This window comes from Rissa tridactyla, chromosome W (assembly GCF_028500815.1).
Source record: "Rissa tridactyla isolate bRisTri1 chromosome W, bRisTri1.patW.cur.20221130, whole genome shotgun sequence".
Lineage (NCBI taxonomy): Eukaryota > Metazoa > Chordata > Aves > Charadriiformes > Laridae > Rissa > Rissa tridactyla.
In genome coordinates this window covers 14059772-14080484 of record NC_071496.1, presented here as the reverse complement: position 1 = coordinate 14080484, position 20713 = coordinate 14059772, and the positions used below count along the sequence as shown (strand labels likewise).

The 20713-nt window shown below is 43.6% G+C and overlaps 1 protein-coding gene across 34 annotated transcripts in view; it reads right to left on the bottom strand.

Moving 5' to 3' along the window:
- The window catches only part of LOC128902031 (CUGBP Elav-like family member 4), a 684112-nt gene extending 681222 nt beyond the window's left edge, over window positions 1-2890 (bottom strand). For 30 of the 34 annotated variants that reach the window (XM_054184335.1, XM_054184348.1, XM_054184338.1 and 27 more), the window contains exon 1: window positions 526-805. In XM_054184335.1, the coding sequence (XP_054040310.1) occupies window positions 526-805 (280 nt within the window). Of the gene's footprint in view, window positions 1-525; window positions 875-2868 lie in introns of those variants that run through there. The other 4 variants (XM_054184349.1, XM_054184355.1, XM_054184357.1 and 1 more) reach the window with 3 other exon arrangements.
- Between the last annotated feature and the right edge of the window lie 17823 nt (window positions 2891-20713).

Below are 20713 nucleotides of genomic sequence, written 5' to 3'. Positions count from 1 at the left end.
AAAAAGAAAAGGCGCCGGTGCCAGATACACAACAACTGTAAAATAGGGTCTTCCCAGCTCCGCGCAAACATACGGACAGACGCACGGACACACACACATACACCCCCGGGTGGAAAATGTGCGGCTCCCAAAGATTCATAAAGAAATCCTCTTCCTCTTTTCAGCACCACAGGCGTGCGGACAGCTCCTGCCCGCCCCACCGCCCGCTCGTCCACTCGCCTGGACGCCCCGGCTTCCGCAAGTGGAAGCATCTCACCCCCCAAAAAAGGGGGGAAAGAAATAAAAATACCAATAAATAAACCAAACGGAGATGACTCCCTTCCTTGCCTCTCTCTTCTTTTTCCAGGAGGGTCTATTATTTCTTTCCCTGCCCCCCCAGCCTGCCACCTCTGCCCCTGGACCAACCAAAAATGAAATAAAATTAAATTAAATCAAAAGGAAAGAGAGAAAGAGAGACCCAGAGAGGGAGAGGGAGCCTGCCTTCCTCTCCCGATCTCTCCCAGGAAAGTTCAGGAGGTAACTCACCTTTGTGCATGCCAGTGAACCTGTCCTTCAGCACCGTCAGTTCATAGATCTTCCCGAACTCCTCAAAGAGCGGTTTGAGGTCTTTCTCGTCCAGGTTACGGGGGATCTGCCCAATAAAGAGCTTAATGGCATCGTGGTCCTTCATTGGGATGGTGGATGGGTTTCCGGGACTATGATTTAATCCATTCATATGCCCGTTGGTGCTGGGGTTGCTGTGATTGCTACTCAGGCTGGTATTGTCTGGTTGTCCGTTTGCTAATGTGGCCATCTTTATATACATAAAGAAAATATTCTTTCCTTTTTCCCCCTCTTCTTTTTCCCTCTCTCCCTCTCTCTCTCCCCCTCTCTCTCGCTCTCTCACTCCCTCTCTTTCACACACACTCTCTCACACACACACACTTTCCTCCCTCTCCATCTCTCTTTCTGTGTCTGATCTGATTTTTTTTTATTTTTTTTTAACATTGAAGATCTGTCCTTTCTGTTTAAACAGGCTGGATCAGTTCAAATTCCCAGCCAGACTAGGGGGTGGGGTGTGAGTGTGTGGATGTGTGTGTGTGCTGGGGAGGCTGGAGGTGGGGGACTGCTTTTGCCTCTATTCTGGCTAAACCCCCTCCTCCCATCCAACCCACACCCCTGTCTGTCTGCCCAGGAGAAGCTTAATGGTATCTTCCAATACAGCCCCTGGCTATAAATAGCACTAGGTGCATGGCTCTTTGAGAGACAGTCAATTTCTATTGTGCCAAGTGAGCAAAGGGGACCAATGATGATCTTTTTTTCCTTTTCCTTTGCAAGCCCTCCAATCAATCACTGTCATTATAATTTCAGTGATCATCGGGAAAACTGCCTTTTTATTTGAGAGGGGAAACAAACCCAAGGTGTTTTGACTTCTTCTGATTATGATCATGTCTCTTATTATGATTTTGCAATTGATAGTAAAAGCAGTTCAGATACGGACAAATCCTCGGGCTCAGAGGTTGCTTCTGCTGTTGTTGTTGTGGTTGTGATGTTACAAGCTCTCTTTACTATATCTGTTCTTGTTGCATCTAAAAAAAATGCATGCTCTTTAAGCTCTTTTTTTAAAAAATTATGATGATAATGATGACATCAAGCTAGGAAAGGCGCAAACTGTGTTACTGTAGTTCTTTGGAGAGAGATGAAAAATATCAAGATGACTATTGTTAATTTTCATGCTGATGATATTTATTTTACATACAATCGGTGCGGGCGTTATCTCCTATACTAGCTGCGTGTATGTGTGGGGGTGTGTGTGTATTGAAAAGGGATTGATTATATAAGATTTTCTTGCCCGACTTTCAAGCCATCAGAATATTCTGTCTCTCTCTGATGGAAACATAAATCGTATTTTGTAGTCATCAGGGATCAGGAATTGCTTGTCCGAACAATGCTCTCTAGACAAAGTGTACTGTATGGTGGAAATGAAACAGCTCTCCTTTCACAGCATCTAGGGGTAGGGAGGGCAGGGAGGCTCAGATTAAGGACACAACTCCCCCTTGTCCCCCAAATAATAATAACAGTAACAAAACAAGGCTTTGCGTGTGCTCAGAGCAGAGCAATTTTTCTTTTTTTTTTTTTTTTTTTTTTCCCTTCCCCTTTCCCGTGCAAACTGTGTGGGGATGAAGCTCAGAGAAACACCAGCAGGTGGGCTCGGAGCAGCCTGCGAGTTACCTGAACCCCACCACCCCGTGGTCAGGCTGAGCCACAAGTCTCACGGCTATCTCCTCTACCCTGGGGATGCCCGCAGCCCCCCTCCGCCCGGCCCGGGCCGCCCCCCGGCACCGCGGGGGCTCCCAGCTATTGTTCCCGGCGTCGCTGGCTGTCCCCGGCTGCCCGTCCCCCGGGAGTGCCGGTAACACGTGTGACTGTAAACGGAAGGGACAGCCGTGAAGGAGGGAGGCTATTAGTTTAAATTTGCAACGTTCCTGCGTGTTTTATTGACCGGAAATTATTTTTATTTCTGTTTTAAAAACAAACAAACAAAAAAGGAACAAAACTACAGCACCTTTGTAGCAGTTTTCACTTTATTTAGCTTTTGGTTTAATAACAGAGCAGCAAGGCAGTGTCCTGCCCTCCCTCCCTCTTAAAAAATAAAAATAATTTTAAAAACATCAAAAAACAACCCAATGCAGATAGCTCAGCTATTACAACTACTCCTTTGAGTGGGAGTCCTCCCGTGCCTTAAACGAGCGCCCCTGCCAGGAGACGAGCGCGAGCGCGAAGGGGGCCTGATCCGGGGGGGAGGGGGGGGGTCCGGGGTGTGTGTGGGAGTGCAGCAGGGCTGCGTCCCTCCCCTGGGCGACCGACGGTCCCCGCGGGGGGGGGCAGCGGCGGGGTGGGGACCGAGCCCGGTCACGGGCCCTCCGGATCCCCACCCCCTTCCCCCGGTGCCCGCACCTGGGGGCGACACCCGAGCGCGGCCCCCAGCAGCCTTCCCTGCCTTTTACGGCTCTTTAAATATCTTTCGCCACTAATGGGGAGGCAGCTGCTGTCAGACGCCTAATGCCGGGCTGGTGGCAGGCACCTCGCATTGTCTGCTGTCTGACCAGGCATGCTATTTATTGGGGTCTAAGGAGGGGATGTGTCTGTCTTCCCTTCCGGGGCACACACTGTAAGAAAGGCAGGTATTGCTTTTGCAGAGGAGAAAAGCCGTTTCCATCAGAGGTGACATGATAAGGGAATGACTAAGACAAAGAGGCTCCAGCAGAGGCTTGTAGAACATCTCTTATCACACAGACAAAAGGACAAACTGATTCATACTGGATTAGTGTCTAGAAGGGTAGTCAAACATTTAACCAGGGCTAATGACATTGAGCAATTTTTTTGTTACCAAAAAGGAAGGAAATAAACTAGTCAAATAATCCCTTTAGGTGTAGCATAAAGAGAAGTAAACAGAGGCAGGACATGCGGGAAGGATTTTAGGCACCTCGGACAGACTGTGAACCCTGGAGTACCTAACCAATGGGAAACAGGGGAGGGAAAAATTCAGCCGGGATTAGGGAATAAAAAGGTGTGTTTCAAGAACTGGAAGTGTGCCTACTTGCTAGGTCACCCGCTCTTGCAAGAACGTGAATAAAAATGTGCTTCACAGAGGATTCTGCCAGAGCCTATTTCATTTGGACCGGAACTTATTTCTCACAATTTGGGGGCTCGTCCAGGAGCAGAAGTCATCTTCTTGGGAGTCCCTGTTGCCGAAGGATGGGAAGACGCGTCCCGTTGATTTCAACGGTCTTGTGGATCGTCGGCAGGGATTCCAGGAGGAATCGACTAAGATCTCGAGACCCAGTTGGACAGCAGACTCTGTGAACCACAGGGGGAAAAGGGATAGGTGCAGTAGGCACAGAGAGTATGACCAGGCAACTCCGTGCATGGACCAAGGTAAGAAAAATTGGACTGTTAAAGTATTGCCTTGGTGGTTGGGACATTCTAACAGACTTGTGTGTGAGTGACTGAGACATACTGTGGTACGAAGCGAGTGTGGAGTCCGGATGCGCAGTTCTGTAGTCCCGCGAGGGGCGCAGCCGGAGAAGGACGAAGTGAAAGGAAGGGGTGTAAGAAAAGTCTCTGTTCAGAATGGGAAATAAGGATTCTAGGCCTAGGGATGGAAAAGGGGATAATAAGAAAGACCCCGGGAACATTCCCCCAGACAGTCCTTTAGGGGAGAATGTTGAGGTTTCGGAATAATTCTTCTTGTACAAGGGATAAAGATAAAAAGAAAATTATTTGTTTTGTTTGGATCACATCCCGGAGGGGCCAGGGGCGGACGGGGGGCCCTGGACACCCTGGGAAGGGTCTCAGGGGTGTCCTAGGGGTCCTGTGTCCATCTTAGAGGATCCCAGAGGTGTCCCAGGGGGGATATGTTTGCATTTGCATTTGAATTTGTTTGGACCAAAGAACCCATAAGACCTCCTAGTGTATTTTGGCCCAAATTTGGATCTGATGAAGACTGGGTCTGTCAGACTTTAAACATGTATGTGAATAATAAGGAATAATAAGGAATTAGAAGAAGGTGAATATGCTTTTTGCTGGGTCAAGATGAAGAGATTCAGGATTCAGAGATGCCCAAATCCATTTTATATGTTCCCAGCCCAGACTGTCGGTGATGTTTCAATCGACAAAGAAATTGAATTCCCGAAGTGGGACCCCTTAGACTGTTACTTGGGGGCGAGGAAGAGGGGTGAATAACAGGGGACGAGAACTGCCCCGACCACTCCTACCAGCAGCTCGAGGTTCACCGGTAGGGTGTTATCATTGTGGGATTTACAGAATCCCCTAATTTCTTTGGGCAAGTGTTAGAACAAGTGCTTGAACAATTCAGCCCTCCATCGGGAGTAGCCCTGCTTCAGTGTGTGGATGACTTATTGGTATCTAGGGAGGAAGAAGGCAGGGTAAAAGAAGCCACGAATGAGTTACTGAACTTTTGGGGACAGCAAGGTTTGAGGGTCTCAAAAAAAAAATAAAAATATTGCAATATGTGGAAACAGAAGTGAAGTACTTGGGACATCTAGTCAGTGAAGGGAGTCGAAAAAAATAAATCCTATAAATCCTGAGAGGATCAAAGGAATAGTAGACTTACCTCTGCCAAAGACCAAGAAGGAACTAAGAAAATTTTTGAGGCTGACTGGTTACTGTAGACTGTGGATAGAGGGGTATGCTCAAAAGACTAAAGGACTATATTCCAAACTGTTAGCTGAAGAACCAAATGTATTGGTTTGGACAGAAGAAGAGAAGGATTTAGTGGAAGATTTAAAACAGAGCCTAATCAGAGCTCCAGTTTTAGCCTTATCTTCTTTGGAGAAATCTTTTCAACTATTTGTAACTGTAGACAAAGGGGCTGCGTTAGGAAATCAAGAGTGGGGGGAGATAAGCGGCAGCCAGTGGCCTATTTATCTAAACTCTTAGATCTGGTCTCCCGAGGGTGGCCAGGGGAATGATAGAAGTTAGCACCCCTCACCAAGTAACAACCATTTTAGCCCAAACCATGGGAAAACGGCTAACCAATTCAAGAATACTGAAGTATGAAGGAATTTTAATTGAAAAGGATGATTCGATTTTAACTGCCAGCCCTTGCCTTAACCTAGTGAGCTTTTTGTGGAAAAAAAATAGAGGCAAAGGATGAAGAACTTACACACGAATGCATAGATGTAATTGAGTACCAGACTAAGATACGCCCTGACTTAAGGGAAGAACCCCTGTCTGGGGGTCTTCATTTGTTCGTAGATGGTTCTTCAAGAGTGATAGAAGGAAAGAGGTGTAATGGATATGCGGTGGTGCATGGAGTGAGTCAACTGTGGAATTTGGATAATGAGGTGAAGTCTCTGCGCTCAAAGAGCAATTAAGACTGGCTTTGCTATCTCTTGTGCAACCCAGGGGAGTGAAGGCTTGTCTGGCTATCACGGGATACATAAATGACAGGGTAGTCTTGGGGAGCCAGGACAGCCCTGCTTTTCGTCAGCAGAGACAGTAAAATCAAGATAACAGAGACTTTGTGTAGCTCTCTGTTTCCTTGAGAGGCTACCATGCCCGGTAATTGACCTTTGCCTCATTACCTGTGAAATGCATATTAAAGTTGACACCCCTGTATATGCTAATGAAGATTTTAGAGATCATGCTAAACATATATGACTATAGCACTCGTCTCTCCACCCAAATCATACTGCACGTCACCTAGGGGAGGGAAACCTCTTCATTTTGGGGATAAAAGGATGGAGAAAATGACTGTTAAATTGGGAGAGAAGAAACTTGATATCTGACGGACCAGTCGACGGGCTGTGTTCTCTTCCTCCACCGCAGGCAGGGACACCTTTCTGGGTAAGCGCCGCACCTTTCACCCTCTGGTGGATGTTACCCCGGGTTGTTGTACTATCATTATTTTTGCTAGCAATGTTAACCTTAAGTAATTAGCGCTATTGTAGTTAGTGAATTTATCAATGGCAATCTCGAATCTGCAACTGTCGCTCTCAATAAAATAACTGATTTTGATTATTTGTGAATCTGATTCAGTGAAAGTCCTTTGGTGGGACTCTGATAGTAAATCAGTGAAAGTCCTGGGACTCTGACAGACAAATATCGAAACTACAGTCCTTTTAACACGACACCAACAAGTAAAAGCATCTGAAAAATTACCTAGTGCATGGTCTGCTCAAATATGTGAGATGTATACCTTAAACCAGGCACTTAAATTAATTGGAGAAAGGGTAAGGAACAATATATACAGTCTCTTGTTATGCCTTTGGGGTAGTGCATACCTTTGGTAAAATTTGGGGAGAACGAGGACTAGTAAATAGCAAAGGGAAAGAACTTTTACACTAAGAACTCACAAAGCAGGTGTTAGCTAATATATTAATACCAAGTGAAATAGCAGCTTTACATGTTAAAGGTCACCAGAGAGGCAATTCAATTACCGCAAGGGGAAACAGATTAGGGGACAAGGTGGCAAAAGAGGCAGCCTTGGGGCAGGAGAAGCAATGACAGAAGCAGGGGCAGTGGAGAAATGTGGTAAATGGATTCTGCCTGATGGAAGGGAAATGGTCAACAAACAATGAGAGAAATAGTGACAGTGTTACATCAGGGAAGCCATTGGGGAACGCACGCAATGTGCAAATAGTTTTGTGGAAGTACAGATGCTTTGGCATATACACAATAGCCAAACAAATTTGTGAGGGATGTATTATTTGTAAGACAGTAAACAAGAAAGCCTTGAGAAAGCAACCTTCAGGAGGAAGAGAGCCCGGCTTGAGACCATTCCAAAGTATACAGGTAGACTTCACTGAACTACCACCAACAGGCAGGCTAAAAGATCTTTTAGTCCTAGTGGACTGCCTTACTGGATGGGTGGAAGCCTACCCCTTGGTGTCAGCTACTGCAGCAGGGGCAATTAAGATAATACTAGAACAAATTATTCCCAGATACGGGTTAGTGGAGACTATAAACTCAGATCAGGGCAGTCATTTTACTTCTAAAATCCTTCAAGGAATTGTGGAAAGTTTAGGGATAGTGTGGGAATTTCATACCCCCTGGCATCCCCCATCATCAGGAAAAGTTGAGGATGAACCAGACCATTAAGAGACAATTCATTAAGAGACAATTGTTGAAACTGATTTTAGAAACCAAATTACCATGGACTAAATGTTTACCAATAGCACTGTTGAGGATCCAGACTTGTCCTAGAAAAGATACAGGTCTCTTGCCCTATGAGATGCTTTTTGGACTACCTTATATGGGTAACAGAGAAGACTTGCCCACTTTTGAAACTAAAGATATGTTTCTTAAGAACTGTATACTGGGGTTGTCGTCTTCTTTCTCTCTCCTCAGAAATAAAGGATTTCTTGCCCAAACTCCACCATTGGAATTTGTCGTCCATCCGTATAAACCAGGGGACTGGGTACTAGTCAAATCCTGGACAGAGAGTAAGCTACAACCGGAGTGGGAAGGACCATTCCAAGTCCTCTTCACTACTGAAACCGCAGTAAGGACAGCAGAAAAAGGATGGACTCACTACACTCAGCAAAAAGGACCAGTTGAACCCCCGCCAACAGATCTGGTAGAACGGTGGACTGTACATTCTACTGACAGCCTGCTGCAAGTAACCCTAAAGAGACAATAAGCCGTGGGTTGGGGCGGGATGATCCAGTTGGGAGACATAAATCTGTGTATGCCATGAATTTTAAGAAGCATCTTGCGATGATACTGGTCATAGGGGCGGTGTTGAGCTTCTGTCTGGAAGAGATCCAAGGGGAAGATTTAGAATAGACATACTGGAAAATAGCAGTTAAGCAGAAGGGACAACTATGACTACTAAAACTCCCAGTAATACAACAGTGGGAACCACCGAATGATCCAGCTTTGGTAACGGTTACTGAGATTAAAGATCTTAGACAAACATTTGAGATTGAGACAGGGTACAGTGAGACGAATGCTTGGGTAGAATGGGTAAAATATACTGTTAATAGTTTGAACCAAAGCAATTGCTATGCTTGTGCCTCAGGAAGGCCCCCAGCACAGATCATCCCTTTTCCCTTAGGGTGGACAAAAGATTCCGTAGGGATGTGGTGTATGATAGCATTATACCAAGAAAAGACCGCCTGGGGAAATGAGACTTGGCATTCACTTTCCTTACTGTTTCCTGCCTTGGAGTCTAGAGATGTTAAAGTGCCACCAGCATTTTCCACAGCGGTTGGTAACCATCCAGCGTGCCTCTCACGGCAGGGTGTGAATGCTGCCAAACCTGTGGGGGAATTTACCCTGTGCACTGAAACTCTGAATGTGACCAAGGATGTAAGAGGAAACTACTCAGCGGTACGAGGGCCTCGGGCGGATCTCTGGTGGTATTGTGGAGGGAAGACCTTGCGATCTGTGTTGCCGGCTAACTGGAAAGGTACATGTGGAATGGTACAATTGGCAATACCATTCACCCTAGCATTTGACAAAGGAACAGGATCCCTGAGCTCAGGCAATAGAGTAAAAGGAAGTGTGGGTGTATCCTTTGATGAACGGATATATATAGATTCCGTTGGAGTCCCTAGAGGAGTCCCAGATGAACACAAAGCAAGGAATCAGATAGGAGCAGGATTCGAATCTGTCTTTTTCTGGTGGGTAACTATAAACAAAAATGTAGATTGGATAAATTATATTCACTATAACCAACAGAGGTTTATTAATTATACCAGGGATGCATTAAAAGGAATAGCTGAAAAATTGGATGCAACCAGCCGAATGGCATGGGAAAATAGGATCACCCTGGACATGATCTTAGCAGAGAAGGGAGGTGTGTGTGTAATGTTAGGGAATCGGTGCTGTACCTTCATCCCAAACGATACAGCTCCAGATGGTACTATAACTAAAGCCCTTCAAGGGCTCACCACTCTAGCTGATGAGTTAGCTGAGAGCTCTGGAATAGACACCTCACTGACAAGTTGGCTAGAATGCTGGTTTGGGAAATGGAAAGGTATGGTGGTATCAATATTGACTTCTCTTATAATGGTAGCGGGAATGTTAGTGGCTGCAGGATGCTGTATTATTCCCTGTGTGCGAGGATTAGTTCAACGATTAATTGAAACTGCCCTAATGAAACGAATGGAAGTAGACCCTCCCCCATACCCTGGGAAAATGCTTCATCTAGAAGAAAATAAAAACTGTAGAGAAGAAGAATGTTACCATCATGCTGTCGGCTCTAGAGGCCTCATATGGAACCATGCCCTAGAAATGCAAAAGACAATAAGATTATGAAAAAGGAAAGGGGGAAGTTGTAAGAAAGGCAGGTATTGCTTTTGCAGAGGAGAAAAGCCGTTTCCATCAGAGGTGACATGATAAGGGAATGACTAAGACAAAGAGGCTCCAGCAAAGGCTTGTAGAACATCTCTTATCACACAGACAAAAGGACAAACTGATTCATACTGGATTAGTGTCTAGAAGGGTAGTCAAACATTTAACCAGGGCTAATGACATTGAGCAATTTTTTTGTTACCAAAAAGGAAGGAAATAAACTAGTCAAATAATCCCTTTAGGTGTAGCATAAAGAGAAGTAAACAGAGGCAGGACATGCGGGAAGGATTTTAGGCACCTCGGACAGACTGTGAACCCTGGAGTACCTAACCAATGGGAAACAGGGGAGGGAAAAATTCAGCCGGGATTAGGGAATAAAAAGGTGTGTTTCAAGAACTGGAAGTGTGCCTACTTGCTAGGTCACCCGCTCTTGCAAGAACGTGAATAAAAATGTGCTTCACAGAGGATTCTGCCAGAGCCTATTTCATTTGGACCGGAACTTGTTTCTCACAGTTTGAACTGTGTCAAATGAGATGATTTGTAAAGCTCTCCTGTCCCCATGCTTTACAGCATGATACTAAGAGCTGACAGGAGGTGAAGCTCTTTCTCAAGTCTTTTTGCTATATCGGGGAAAATCTGCCCCAAAGTGTCCAATTAAAAGCCTTGGGAAAGTGGCAGTTCTCACACACTCACTAGAGATGCAGATTTCCAAAACCAGATTCCCCAGTGACTCGGCTCTCACCGGGTACGCTCCGGCAGAGACAAGAGTTATTCTTGTCATTGCAGTGCTGGCCTGGAACAGACCAGGAAAAATTGGAGTCTGGATACCTGAGACAAAAGCAAGGAGTTTGTCTTCCCTGAGCTTTTGGGGACTGACAAGGAGATCCAATAGTGAGGCTAGAGCAGAAACTAAGAAGAGACAGCTGGGGGGAATTCAGAAGAGCTGGAAAGACAAAGGAGGTTGGAGTACACTGGGATGGGTTGAGAAGAGACACAAATAGGGAACAGACTGGGGTTCTGACTCAAGGGTGGTATCTGTGCTAACAAATGAACCAGGTCCAGAGCACAGGGTTAAGAAATTTATTAATTGCCTTAGTCTTAGCACAGTCTTTGGCATGGGTTTGCCCATATCAGCCTCCCAGGCACCTTCTGGGTGCAGTTTGGAAGTCATCACAGACCAATAGGGTGTTTCCAGTAGGCACTACAGACAAGGATAGTCTGTTTTTTGGGAAAAGAGATTTTAGCCATATGGATATGTGGTGCCATGCCATTTGGACCCAGGGTTAAAGAATTCTCCAGTTATTTATTTGCATTGACCCAGTTAGCCATGGAGAGCTTGGGAGGAAAGGTTGTGCTGAGACGCAACGGTCTGCTTCTCAGTAGCAAGAATCTGGGAAAACGGTGAGAAATGGGAGGAGAAATAAATCTGATGGGGAACTGTCTGTGGTAGAATAACAGGGAAAAGGGAGGGATTAATATAAGGAATGTAAGAAAACATTGGAAAATAAACTGTGGAAAGTGTAGTTGATCTGAAAGCTCGTGGGGTTGGCAAACTCAGGGACAGGGCACTGGAAAGCTAAGGCAGAAAAAAGGGACAGATTGAGAGAGAGCCAAAAAGTGAAACTGGGTATGGGACTGGAATTCAGAGGGGGAATACAGAGTGAGGGAATACAGGGATGGATCTGAGATAGGGATGAGTTAAAAGAACAAGAGGTCATGCCTGGAGGAGAATATTTGCCCCAAAATGCCCACTCTCCTGTGTGCTTGAAATGGGAGGCAGAATCCTCCAGTCCTCTGCCACTGCACATGCCATCTACTCTGTGAGTGATCATGTCATTAAAGGCTGAATTGGAATGCATCTGTACAACAAAGGAAAATCCAGGTTGTGCTTGTAACCTCAGTTCTGGGGGCTCTTAAGTGCTTGTCTTTGCAACCAGAATAATTTCCTTTTAATTAGGGCTCGTGTGCATGTTTGTGTGTGTGTGTGTGCACATGTGTGCTTGCATATATGTGTGTGCATATGTATGTTCACAATTATATTTATTAATTAAGATGATGAACATGAAACAAAGAGCTGTAAGGAAAAAAATGCACTACATGCACTACTTTTTTTTTTCCTCTCCAGTTTGGGATTAGGGAATTTAACTTAATTTAGGTTAAAGACGGATTTTAAGCCAGCTTCTTGGGAATGTTGTCCTCCCACAACTGTAGTCACAGTCAGTGCATATTCTGGGAGCTGTTTTCATCTCAGACACCCTTCCAGCATCTGAGGAAAAATGCACATTGCGTGTACCTCTCCGTGATCTTAAAGTGATAGTTATAGTACAAGTGACAGCGTATTCAACCTCCATTTGTTCTGTTGACTGCAATAGGAGGGTGAAGAGGTCTTCTCCTGTATTTCCAGCTCATGGGTTGTGCTGGGCCTGAAATTAGAGCAGACAATTTTTCATCCTTTGTGCTTTCTGCATGTATCCATTTAATTTAGGAGCCTCAGTTACCCCGTAGTTGATGCTGAAAGATAGGTGTTGTCAACAGCTGTTCATCCCTCCAGACCTTTAGCTGAAGAGGAAATGGTAGATTTGAATTCAGAAAGCAGAAGTGTTCGATCTCTAGGAGGCAGCAGATGAGAAAAATGCTTAGAGAAGCTGTCAAAAGAGGGACTGGAAAAGGGGAAGAGAGAGAAATTGAGAGGGAATGCAGAGATGAAGAGAAAACTATAACTCACAGGGAAGACAGGAGAAGGCAAAAGAGCTATGGTTTCCTGGAAGAACTAGAAAAGTCTTGGTGAGAAAATGGGTTGGGATAAGAAATCCAGAGCTTATCAGAAAAGAACTGGATAGGTAAGGAAACTGAGGCCTTTCTGAGGAAGCTCTGAACAGGCACTTAAGGAAACGAGATACAACAGCTTGGAGGCGCAAAAGCATAATGTTAAAGAGGTCGAGCATGGGGAGAAATGGCAAAAAAAGGTGTAGGCTCTTCCAGAGTCCATAATGGGATAAGAGGTCTCTGAATCTTGCCATACTTCCAGAGTCTTCAAATTCATCTAGAAGACTGACAAAGTCTTCTAGAAGCCGGCTCTATCCACAGTGGCTCCTCATGGAAACCTTCTATCACTATCAGCTATCATGTTGTGACAGGAAATAATGCAATGAGCGTAAAGATGTCATGACATTTGTGAATTTATCTACACCCAAAAAAAGTACATAAGATGAACAGAGACATTTGTACATTTACATACATATGTTAACATTGAAACTTAGAATATACCAGTATTAGTTTCACATACAGTTGGAAGTCAGCCTTTTTGTGTGAAATCATGGGGCAAGTTCAAATATGAGTTTAAACTTCCTCCCAGTGAACTGACTGGAAGATGTCCCATCAATATAAATGAGTCATCTCAAGCACATGGAAGAAGTCAAATGAAATATTGTTATCCAAAGTAGGATCAGTTGAAGACTGAGAGTCAAAACGGGAGAGTTCCTGTCCCATGGTTCTGGTTCCATGCATTGGCTCATGCTGTGCTTCTGCTGGTGCACAGCCAGAGAGACACTAAGAGACCTAGGAGAGCCCTGCTAAATCCCAGATTGACAGAATCAGACCTTTCTTTCCAGGGGCAATTGATTTTGAACAGAAAATTGACGAATTTAGATTTTGGCTTATACAAGACCCCAGAAAACAGGAGGTGAACCTCCAGATGAATCTCTGGATGACATTTTCATTCCTGACTAGTCGAAATTAGGTGGTGGAGATGCTTTTGTCTATTCAACAAACACAGTGTGTAACACGGCAAGACTCACAACCAGTCACTAACTCAAGTGAACTCCTAAGACTAGGTGGGAAAGCTTCAGTTCTAAGTTCGTAAGTGGTCCATGAGTGCACAGAGGAAAGGTCACTGTGGTGCATAAATACTGTATGACACATAGCAGTTTCCCTGGACACAATAATTTCCTGGGAGATAGTTTGCATGATGATGGACTGAGGTGCATGGGAATCTGAGCAACAACGAAACACTCATCTGCAATATGATTCAATGCTTGTAGATACAATGAATGCAAAGGGCTGAACATAACACTGTTGTTGGCCCTTATCCAGTTTTCTGATTGAAGAACAGTCCACACTGACTGAGTCCAGTACAAACTCAATCAGCCAAGGTCCAAGATGAAGGAAAAGAAAGAAAAGACCATTACAGTCAGAAATGCAGTGTGCAATATGAGGGCTTGGGCATGATTATAGAAGAGTTTTTTAAAGAGGATAATGCTCTTGAAACCATCCTCTCAGAGGCTGTCCAGGGGGAAGTTCAGCATCCTTTGGCAACAAAGAAGCAGATTAATACAGAGTTAATAACATTCCCAAGGCCAGCATTCTCCTGAAATAGATTCTAATATAGAAGGCTACATGTGAGCTATTTTTGTGCCTACAACAACTGCTGTGTTCACCTCCACTCCCGGCATCACTGTCATTGTACTGTATGTAAAGCACTTTGGGACACATTGGCTATGAAAGGAAGTTCAATTTGTGAAACCAAATTCTATTCTACCCTCAGTCACTGCACATTGAGCCAGGTCAGCTCTGCATTCTCTTTTTCAGAATTTACAGCTCCTGCCTGCCTTCAGAGTTAGCGAGGAAGCACATACATGATTTTATATAAGTCGTACAGATATTATGTTTTTATGTATAAAAATATATACACACTTACACATACACACACACGGAGAATCAGTTCATGCCTTTCTTTGCTTGAAATTTTCTATTGCTTTTCTGCTGAATGATGTTCCTGTACTATCCACATAATGAGTAACCTCTTTATTCAGATAATTAAAGAGATGCTGCCCATATCCAGCTAAAACTATATATTTATACATGGTGACCTTCTATTAATAAACATGTGAGATGATTGTTACAAATGAACAAAACCTCACAACTCTTCACTATTTCCCACCATTTAGGCTCTTTATTATTCTTCTCCTTATGCATTTAGCACTGGTGAGAAATGCCAGAGAAACACTCCCAGTAAAAGGACAAGGCAATGCAGCCCGTTGTCTCACACCTGGAGTCTGATGATTTGGACTGACTCCTAGGTTCTGATTGCTGGTGTGGCTGTGGGCCACTTACTTTGCTTTGTGCTTCACAAGCTCTAAAATGAAAATAGCATTATTTCACCCTTACCTCGCTCCCACACAGTCTTTCAAGGAAACTTAATAGAAAACCATTGTCTTTTTTAAGGCCAAATACTTGCCCATGGAATATCACTGATTGCCTCCAGACTGTGATCCTATCCCTCCCCCCCCCCCCCCCCCCATATGAAAAATCTCCCTCTGAATGTGGTGGCTCATTTTGTATTCCATTTTTGTGGTCTTCCTTGTAACATTAGAACCAGAGGAAGTTATATTATACCAACAGATGCAGCTGGGAAAAAAACCCACAAACCAACCACCAAAACCCAAACCCAAGAAACTCAGTTGCATGAGCTTGAAGGCGGCCTTGAATAAATATGATGGGTGAGGAAGTATCTATTGTTAGGTTTTTGTTTTGTTTTCCTTAGCAATATGTTTGAATTAATAAAAAGATTTATCTACTTTCTACTCCAACTCACCTTATTCCTATGCTTATATCAGTAAAAAAACCAAACAGTATCACCATAATGTATTGCGCCTCTGGAAGAAGAAACAAGCAATACTCACCTCTGTAAAACAGACTATAAGAAAATGAACTTTACCTTTCTCAACCTACAAAACAACAAACACATACAAAGCACATGTTGCAGCCTGTCACCTCCTCTCTGTGCTAAGGAAGCTGACATCAGCTGTTCTTGCTCCAGAACCACTGGACTCAGGTGACCCACAAGGAAGAATCGCTGAAGAAAGAAGCTAGATTTTTTTTCTTTGGGTTTCCCATTAAACAAATACATGAATAGTATTATCATACACATCCCTTACTTTCAGCATAATTGTGGTCAAGAAAAAATGCAGATAATGAAGCATGGCCAGTTTAAGTTTAAGCAATATGGTGTTTGCCTGTTTCCCACGGCCTGGCCTCAAACCCAAGCAAAAGGATTTGCTCCACTTCTTCCCTTCCTGCTCAGCATTCATCATTTCATCTCATCTTCCTGCTCCCCTGCCAAGGTATAGGTTGGTTTTCATTTTATTTTTTTCTTCCATTTTTTCTGTTTTGCTAAGTCTGTTTACAATCATTCCTTCTTCTCTTTCTTCTCTCTCCTGTAATCTTGGGCCCAGGAGTTTGGTTGCCTGAAGGTCTAGTTTGATCTCCCTTGTTTTAGCTCATTTGGTAGCCAAAAAACATTTCAAATCACATTTCACTTCCCCAATAAATCCTGTTATCCCTGCCCAGTTTCCAGCCTTCTCACTCACTGTCATTATCGACTACATCCTATTTGCCCTAATCTAGTTATCTAGTCTTTTTATCAGTTTATCTTACCAGCTCCCACCCAAGCAAAATTCCTTTGACTCCAGTAGCAGGAAAAGGCACTCCTGTCCTCTTTGGAGTGCATAATTCAAAAACTCAAAGCCTGTGACAAGACAGTTATGAAAGAAGACATTGAAAACCTCCATGCAAAAATAGCTCAGGACAATGATTCTCCTCAGAGGCCAGGTAGGCTAAATGATTCCACCCAAACCATGCAAAAAGCAATCACCAGGGAGTAAGATCTCCGAGACTTTGCTCAATAACATCACACTACAAAGCCAACAAAATCCTCCACTCTTCTCACAACTGGCAGAAGTATATTTCTATACTTGCCCACTTCCTAGACTCTCCCAGGCACTCACTGATGAAAAAGACTCTCTTGGCAGAGAGCATTTTGGCAAACTACATGCTGTATCCCCATCTCTCATGAATAATATAATATTTCTCATCCACACTCATCCATTGTTATGTGCATCTGATCCTGGACTAAAATTTTGTACTAAAATATTGCTTCTGATTATCTAAAAGGAACATCTTGAAACGTTTGAAATTTGCATGCAAAACACTACCTTTCACATGCCAGGCACTTTGGAAAATCTCCTCAAAAGTTCTCTGTGTTGAATCGATAGCCCAGAAGTATGTTAGATGGCAGTGCAATGTTAGACATGTCTTTCTCAGATGAGATGTAAAATTGTGGTCCTAAGATGACAAATATTGTTAAGAACAGCGTCTGTTTAACAACAGCTAGTAACCAGTCAAGGTTTTGGATATGGAAGCGAAGGAAAAATCTCTCCTTCACTGATAATGCAGCATCAATACATAGAGTGTCAATGTGATTATTCTGTTTGGACTTTAGGTAGGACAGGTTGTGGGATCTTCAGTAACTATCAGTAGGCAGGACTGGATTTGATATCTTGTTTGAAGGAAGGCATCTGCAGGATCACAATTTCCTTCATGACCCCAGCAGAGCCCTGCTTGGTAACTGGCATGGAGTGGAAAAGGAAAGAGGTCTTTTACTGACTCATTCCCATTCCCTGGGTCACTCAGGTTTCCCTTGCAGGTCTCCAACTAAACACTATTTTCAGGTTGCATTACTGGCAATGCCATAACTAAAACTGAGTTGTGATACCTTATAACATAAATTTCTACTGCATTACACTGTAGAGTTTGAATTATTTCTCCATTTTTTAGCTCAAATTCATCAAAAGAAAAATACATTTTCTAATGTATTTTTTCTCTTTCACAGTAAAATATACTGATGCTTTTACTGAGAAAAACCCTAAAGACAACTTCTCTGTGTCACAATTTGGGCCAGGATGGCCAATGACAAGACAACAGATGCTCTCCCCCACCTCTCACTCCAAGGAGAGGAAGAAGAGAGGTAAAGAGATTTATGAGTTTAGAAAAAAATAAACTACTTTGTGGAGCATGGATTCACGGACTCTGTTGGGGTACAGACCAAAGACCTTTATTGCAACAATCTGACAGGCTTTATAGCTATACACACTCTCCACGCGCAAGTTGTGTTCTGCTGATAGGTTGAAGGTCGACTACCACGCGCTTCTCTACTTCTTCCGATTGGTTTCTGCTGTCTGTTCACGAGGAGCAACAACTTCACTCTCCCACAGCAACTTCACTCTCACGTCCTGTTTCTTGCTGATGCTTACATGTTTTTCTGTTCTCTCAAGACCTCTCTCAAGGACGCAGCCTTGTCTCATCAAGGTCAAACAAACCTCCTATGCTGCTCTCTATCTCCACAATTCCCCCTTTTTGTTTTTCTGTTACAAAAGCTTGATCAATCATTCTTTGCATTATTTTCTGTAGGCAGCCTAAGATACAGGGCACAACAAGCATTAAGGCACACACAAAGAATAGCAACAACAATCCAGCTTTTACAATTGATGATAGCCATCCAGAAATACCCCAACTGCGCAGCAGATTGTTTAGCCAGTCCCGTTCATTGTCAATCTGTAGCTGATTAAACCCTTCATTCAATTGCTGGATGCTTTTATGGATAGACTCAGAGTGGTCAGAAAGATTCATACAACACATACCCTCAAAATCTTCACACCCGTGGCCTTGCGCTAAAAGCAAAAAAACAGTGGCAGCTCTATTTTGAAGCGTAGCATGCTGAATAGAGTCTACATCTGCTAATAACCCACTTAATGCTAACGACGTGGCATTGGTCTGTTCAGCCAGCCAACAACCTATTTTATTCAGCATATTTAATGCCGTTGCTGTTCCTAGCGAAGGAAGAATACTTAGCCCTATTCTTTGTCCGAGATTCGGGAATGTTATATGGTCGTCACAGGATGGAGTGAAGGTATGAACTGTTCTCTTGGCTCTGTATTTCCTGTGTGCTCTGCTCACTGTGTCTTTGGCCGTACGCAGGCCTCTGCTGCCACATCTCCCCCTTTTTGTTTAACACCAGACCATTTATTAACAAGGTCGCCATGACTTGTGCTTCTACTCGTCATGACGCAGGTTATATACTAAACACAATTAAAAACAGAATCAAAAAGAACCCTGCTAAGGCAATAAATACCCAGATTCCTAAATTTAGCCCAGAAAGCCAATTTCTTTGGATTTACCCACGAGAAATCCTTTTGTAATGTTTCAAATACATTGCGGTTCATTAAGTCTTGAATCTTTAGTATTTGAGCTTTTAGCTGATCATGTAAAGGACGAATATTTTGTTGCAACGACATGTCAAAAGCACCTTGGAGATGGTGTTTAACCATTTCTCAGCCATGTAGCAACGCATTCCAGGGGAGAGATGTAACACAAAGTCTTCGAGAGTTGTACTCCCAATCACAATACAGAGAAAGACGTGTTTTTGATGCATTTTGCTGATCCCCTATCCATGTTACTGCTATTTTATACCTTACTCGTGTTAAATTTACACAATAAGATTGATTACATTCTTGGATACTTGCATTTTGAGCCGAAGCAAACATACGGATGAGAAGTACAAATCATTACAGAATTTTCTTGCTCACAACTTCTATTTGTTGTAGTATTATCTGTGGTTAGCATGCACCCCGATTTAAGGTGCTTCTAATACCCCTTCGGTTGTTCAGGCCATTCAACAGTTCTTACAAAATGTCGCTCTGCTGCTGTGGATGACAAAGAAGACATGTTTAGAAAATTTAAAACATGAGAGCGTATGTGGACAATAAAATAAGGAAACTGTCTTTTTCATAAAAGCAACATTAATTGCAGTAAGAGATTAAATAACAATTGGTTCTCTACTTGTTTTATAAATGCTCTTTCAAGTCTTTGAACAATACCAGTAACATATTGAGAGTCTGCCACTACATTTAACGGCTCCTGTTGAAATAAGTCAAAAGCCTTTACTGTGTCCCTGAACCATCTACAAACACCGAACAGGTGTCAGCAAGAGGCTTTGGCACTAGCAGGATGCGCGGCTGTAACGGAATTTGTGACAGTGACTGTAATAGTCTGTGCCAGGGGAAAGGATAATTTATTTGCCCAATATAAGGTACTAAGGCAATTTGTAGGTTAAGACTTTGTGATAACCAAGGGTCAAGGTCATCCTTTTTGATGGGGACATGTATGTGGCTTGGATCCATTCCAGAAAGCTGCTGACAGCACAAACGACCCTGGAAAAACAATCGCGGTAACATTTCAATCATCATAGTTACTGGTTTTGAAAAGGTATGTGGCAAAAATAGCCACTCTAACGCAGTCAGGCTCTTTGCGAGTGCATCATCCCACTGTCCTATCAGGGCATAAAGTTGAAATTCTTGTAGGAAGGTGTTCAATGTGTCTTGCAGCAGTAGTAGACTATATCTTATCTGCAACGTGCGTGCTGTAATGCCTTCGGAGCTGTTGGGGTTAATGAACATAGAACTTACAGTGGGGAGGGGGGGGCAGACACAGCGCTTCAGGGTGTCCCCTGTACCTTCAAAGTGCGCTCATGTCTCTCTCCCCCTCTCTGACCCGAGACAGCCCCCTTATATCCTGCACTGGACTGAGTAGAAAAGTACAGGCCAGAGTCACTGCACACGTGGCCAGCGTATGCAGCGAGTCTCACCAAACTCATGATCCAGCTTTGCTAACAGCAGCTGTCTGATACGTGACTACATTGTTGTGATCCCTTCTTGTTATCTTCTTCTGTGAAGGTCAGGTTCTCATGGATACACACATAGTTTTTAGAGCAACATATTCTACAACTCGTACAAGGGTACGATGCAAAGCGGCATTTATAGCTGATCGTATAATGCTTATTAAACACGGCAAACAGCATACTAAACATAACAGACAAATTCCTTCCACACAGGCAATGAGTATAATTTGCTTCAACCAACCCCACCCCCAAGTCCATCCAGCAAAGAGATTTCACCCAGTGGTCTCCACAAGTTGCTGGTTCGGTCGGTGCAGTTCTTGCAACTGGGCATGGATGGATTTGGAGTGGTCACTTAGATTCATACAATACAGTCCTTTAAAATCTTGACAACCATGT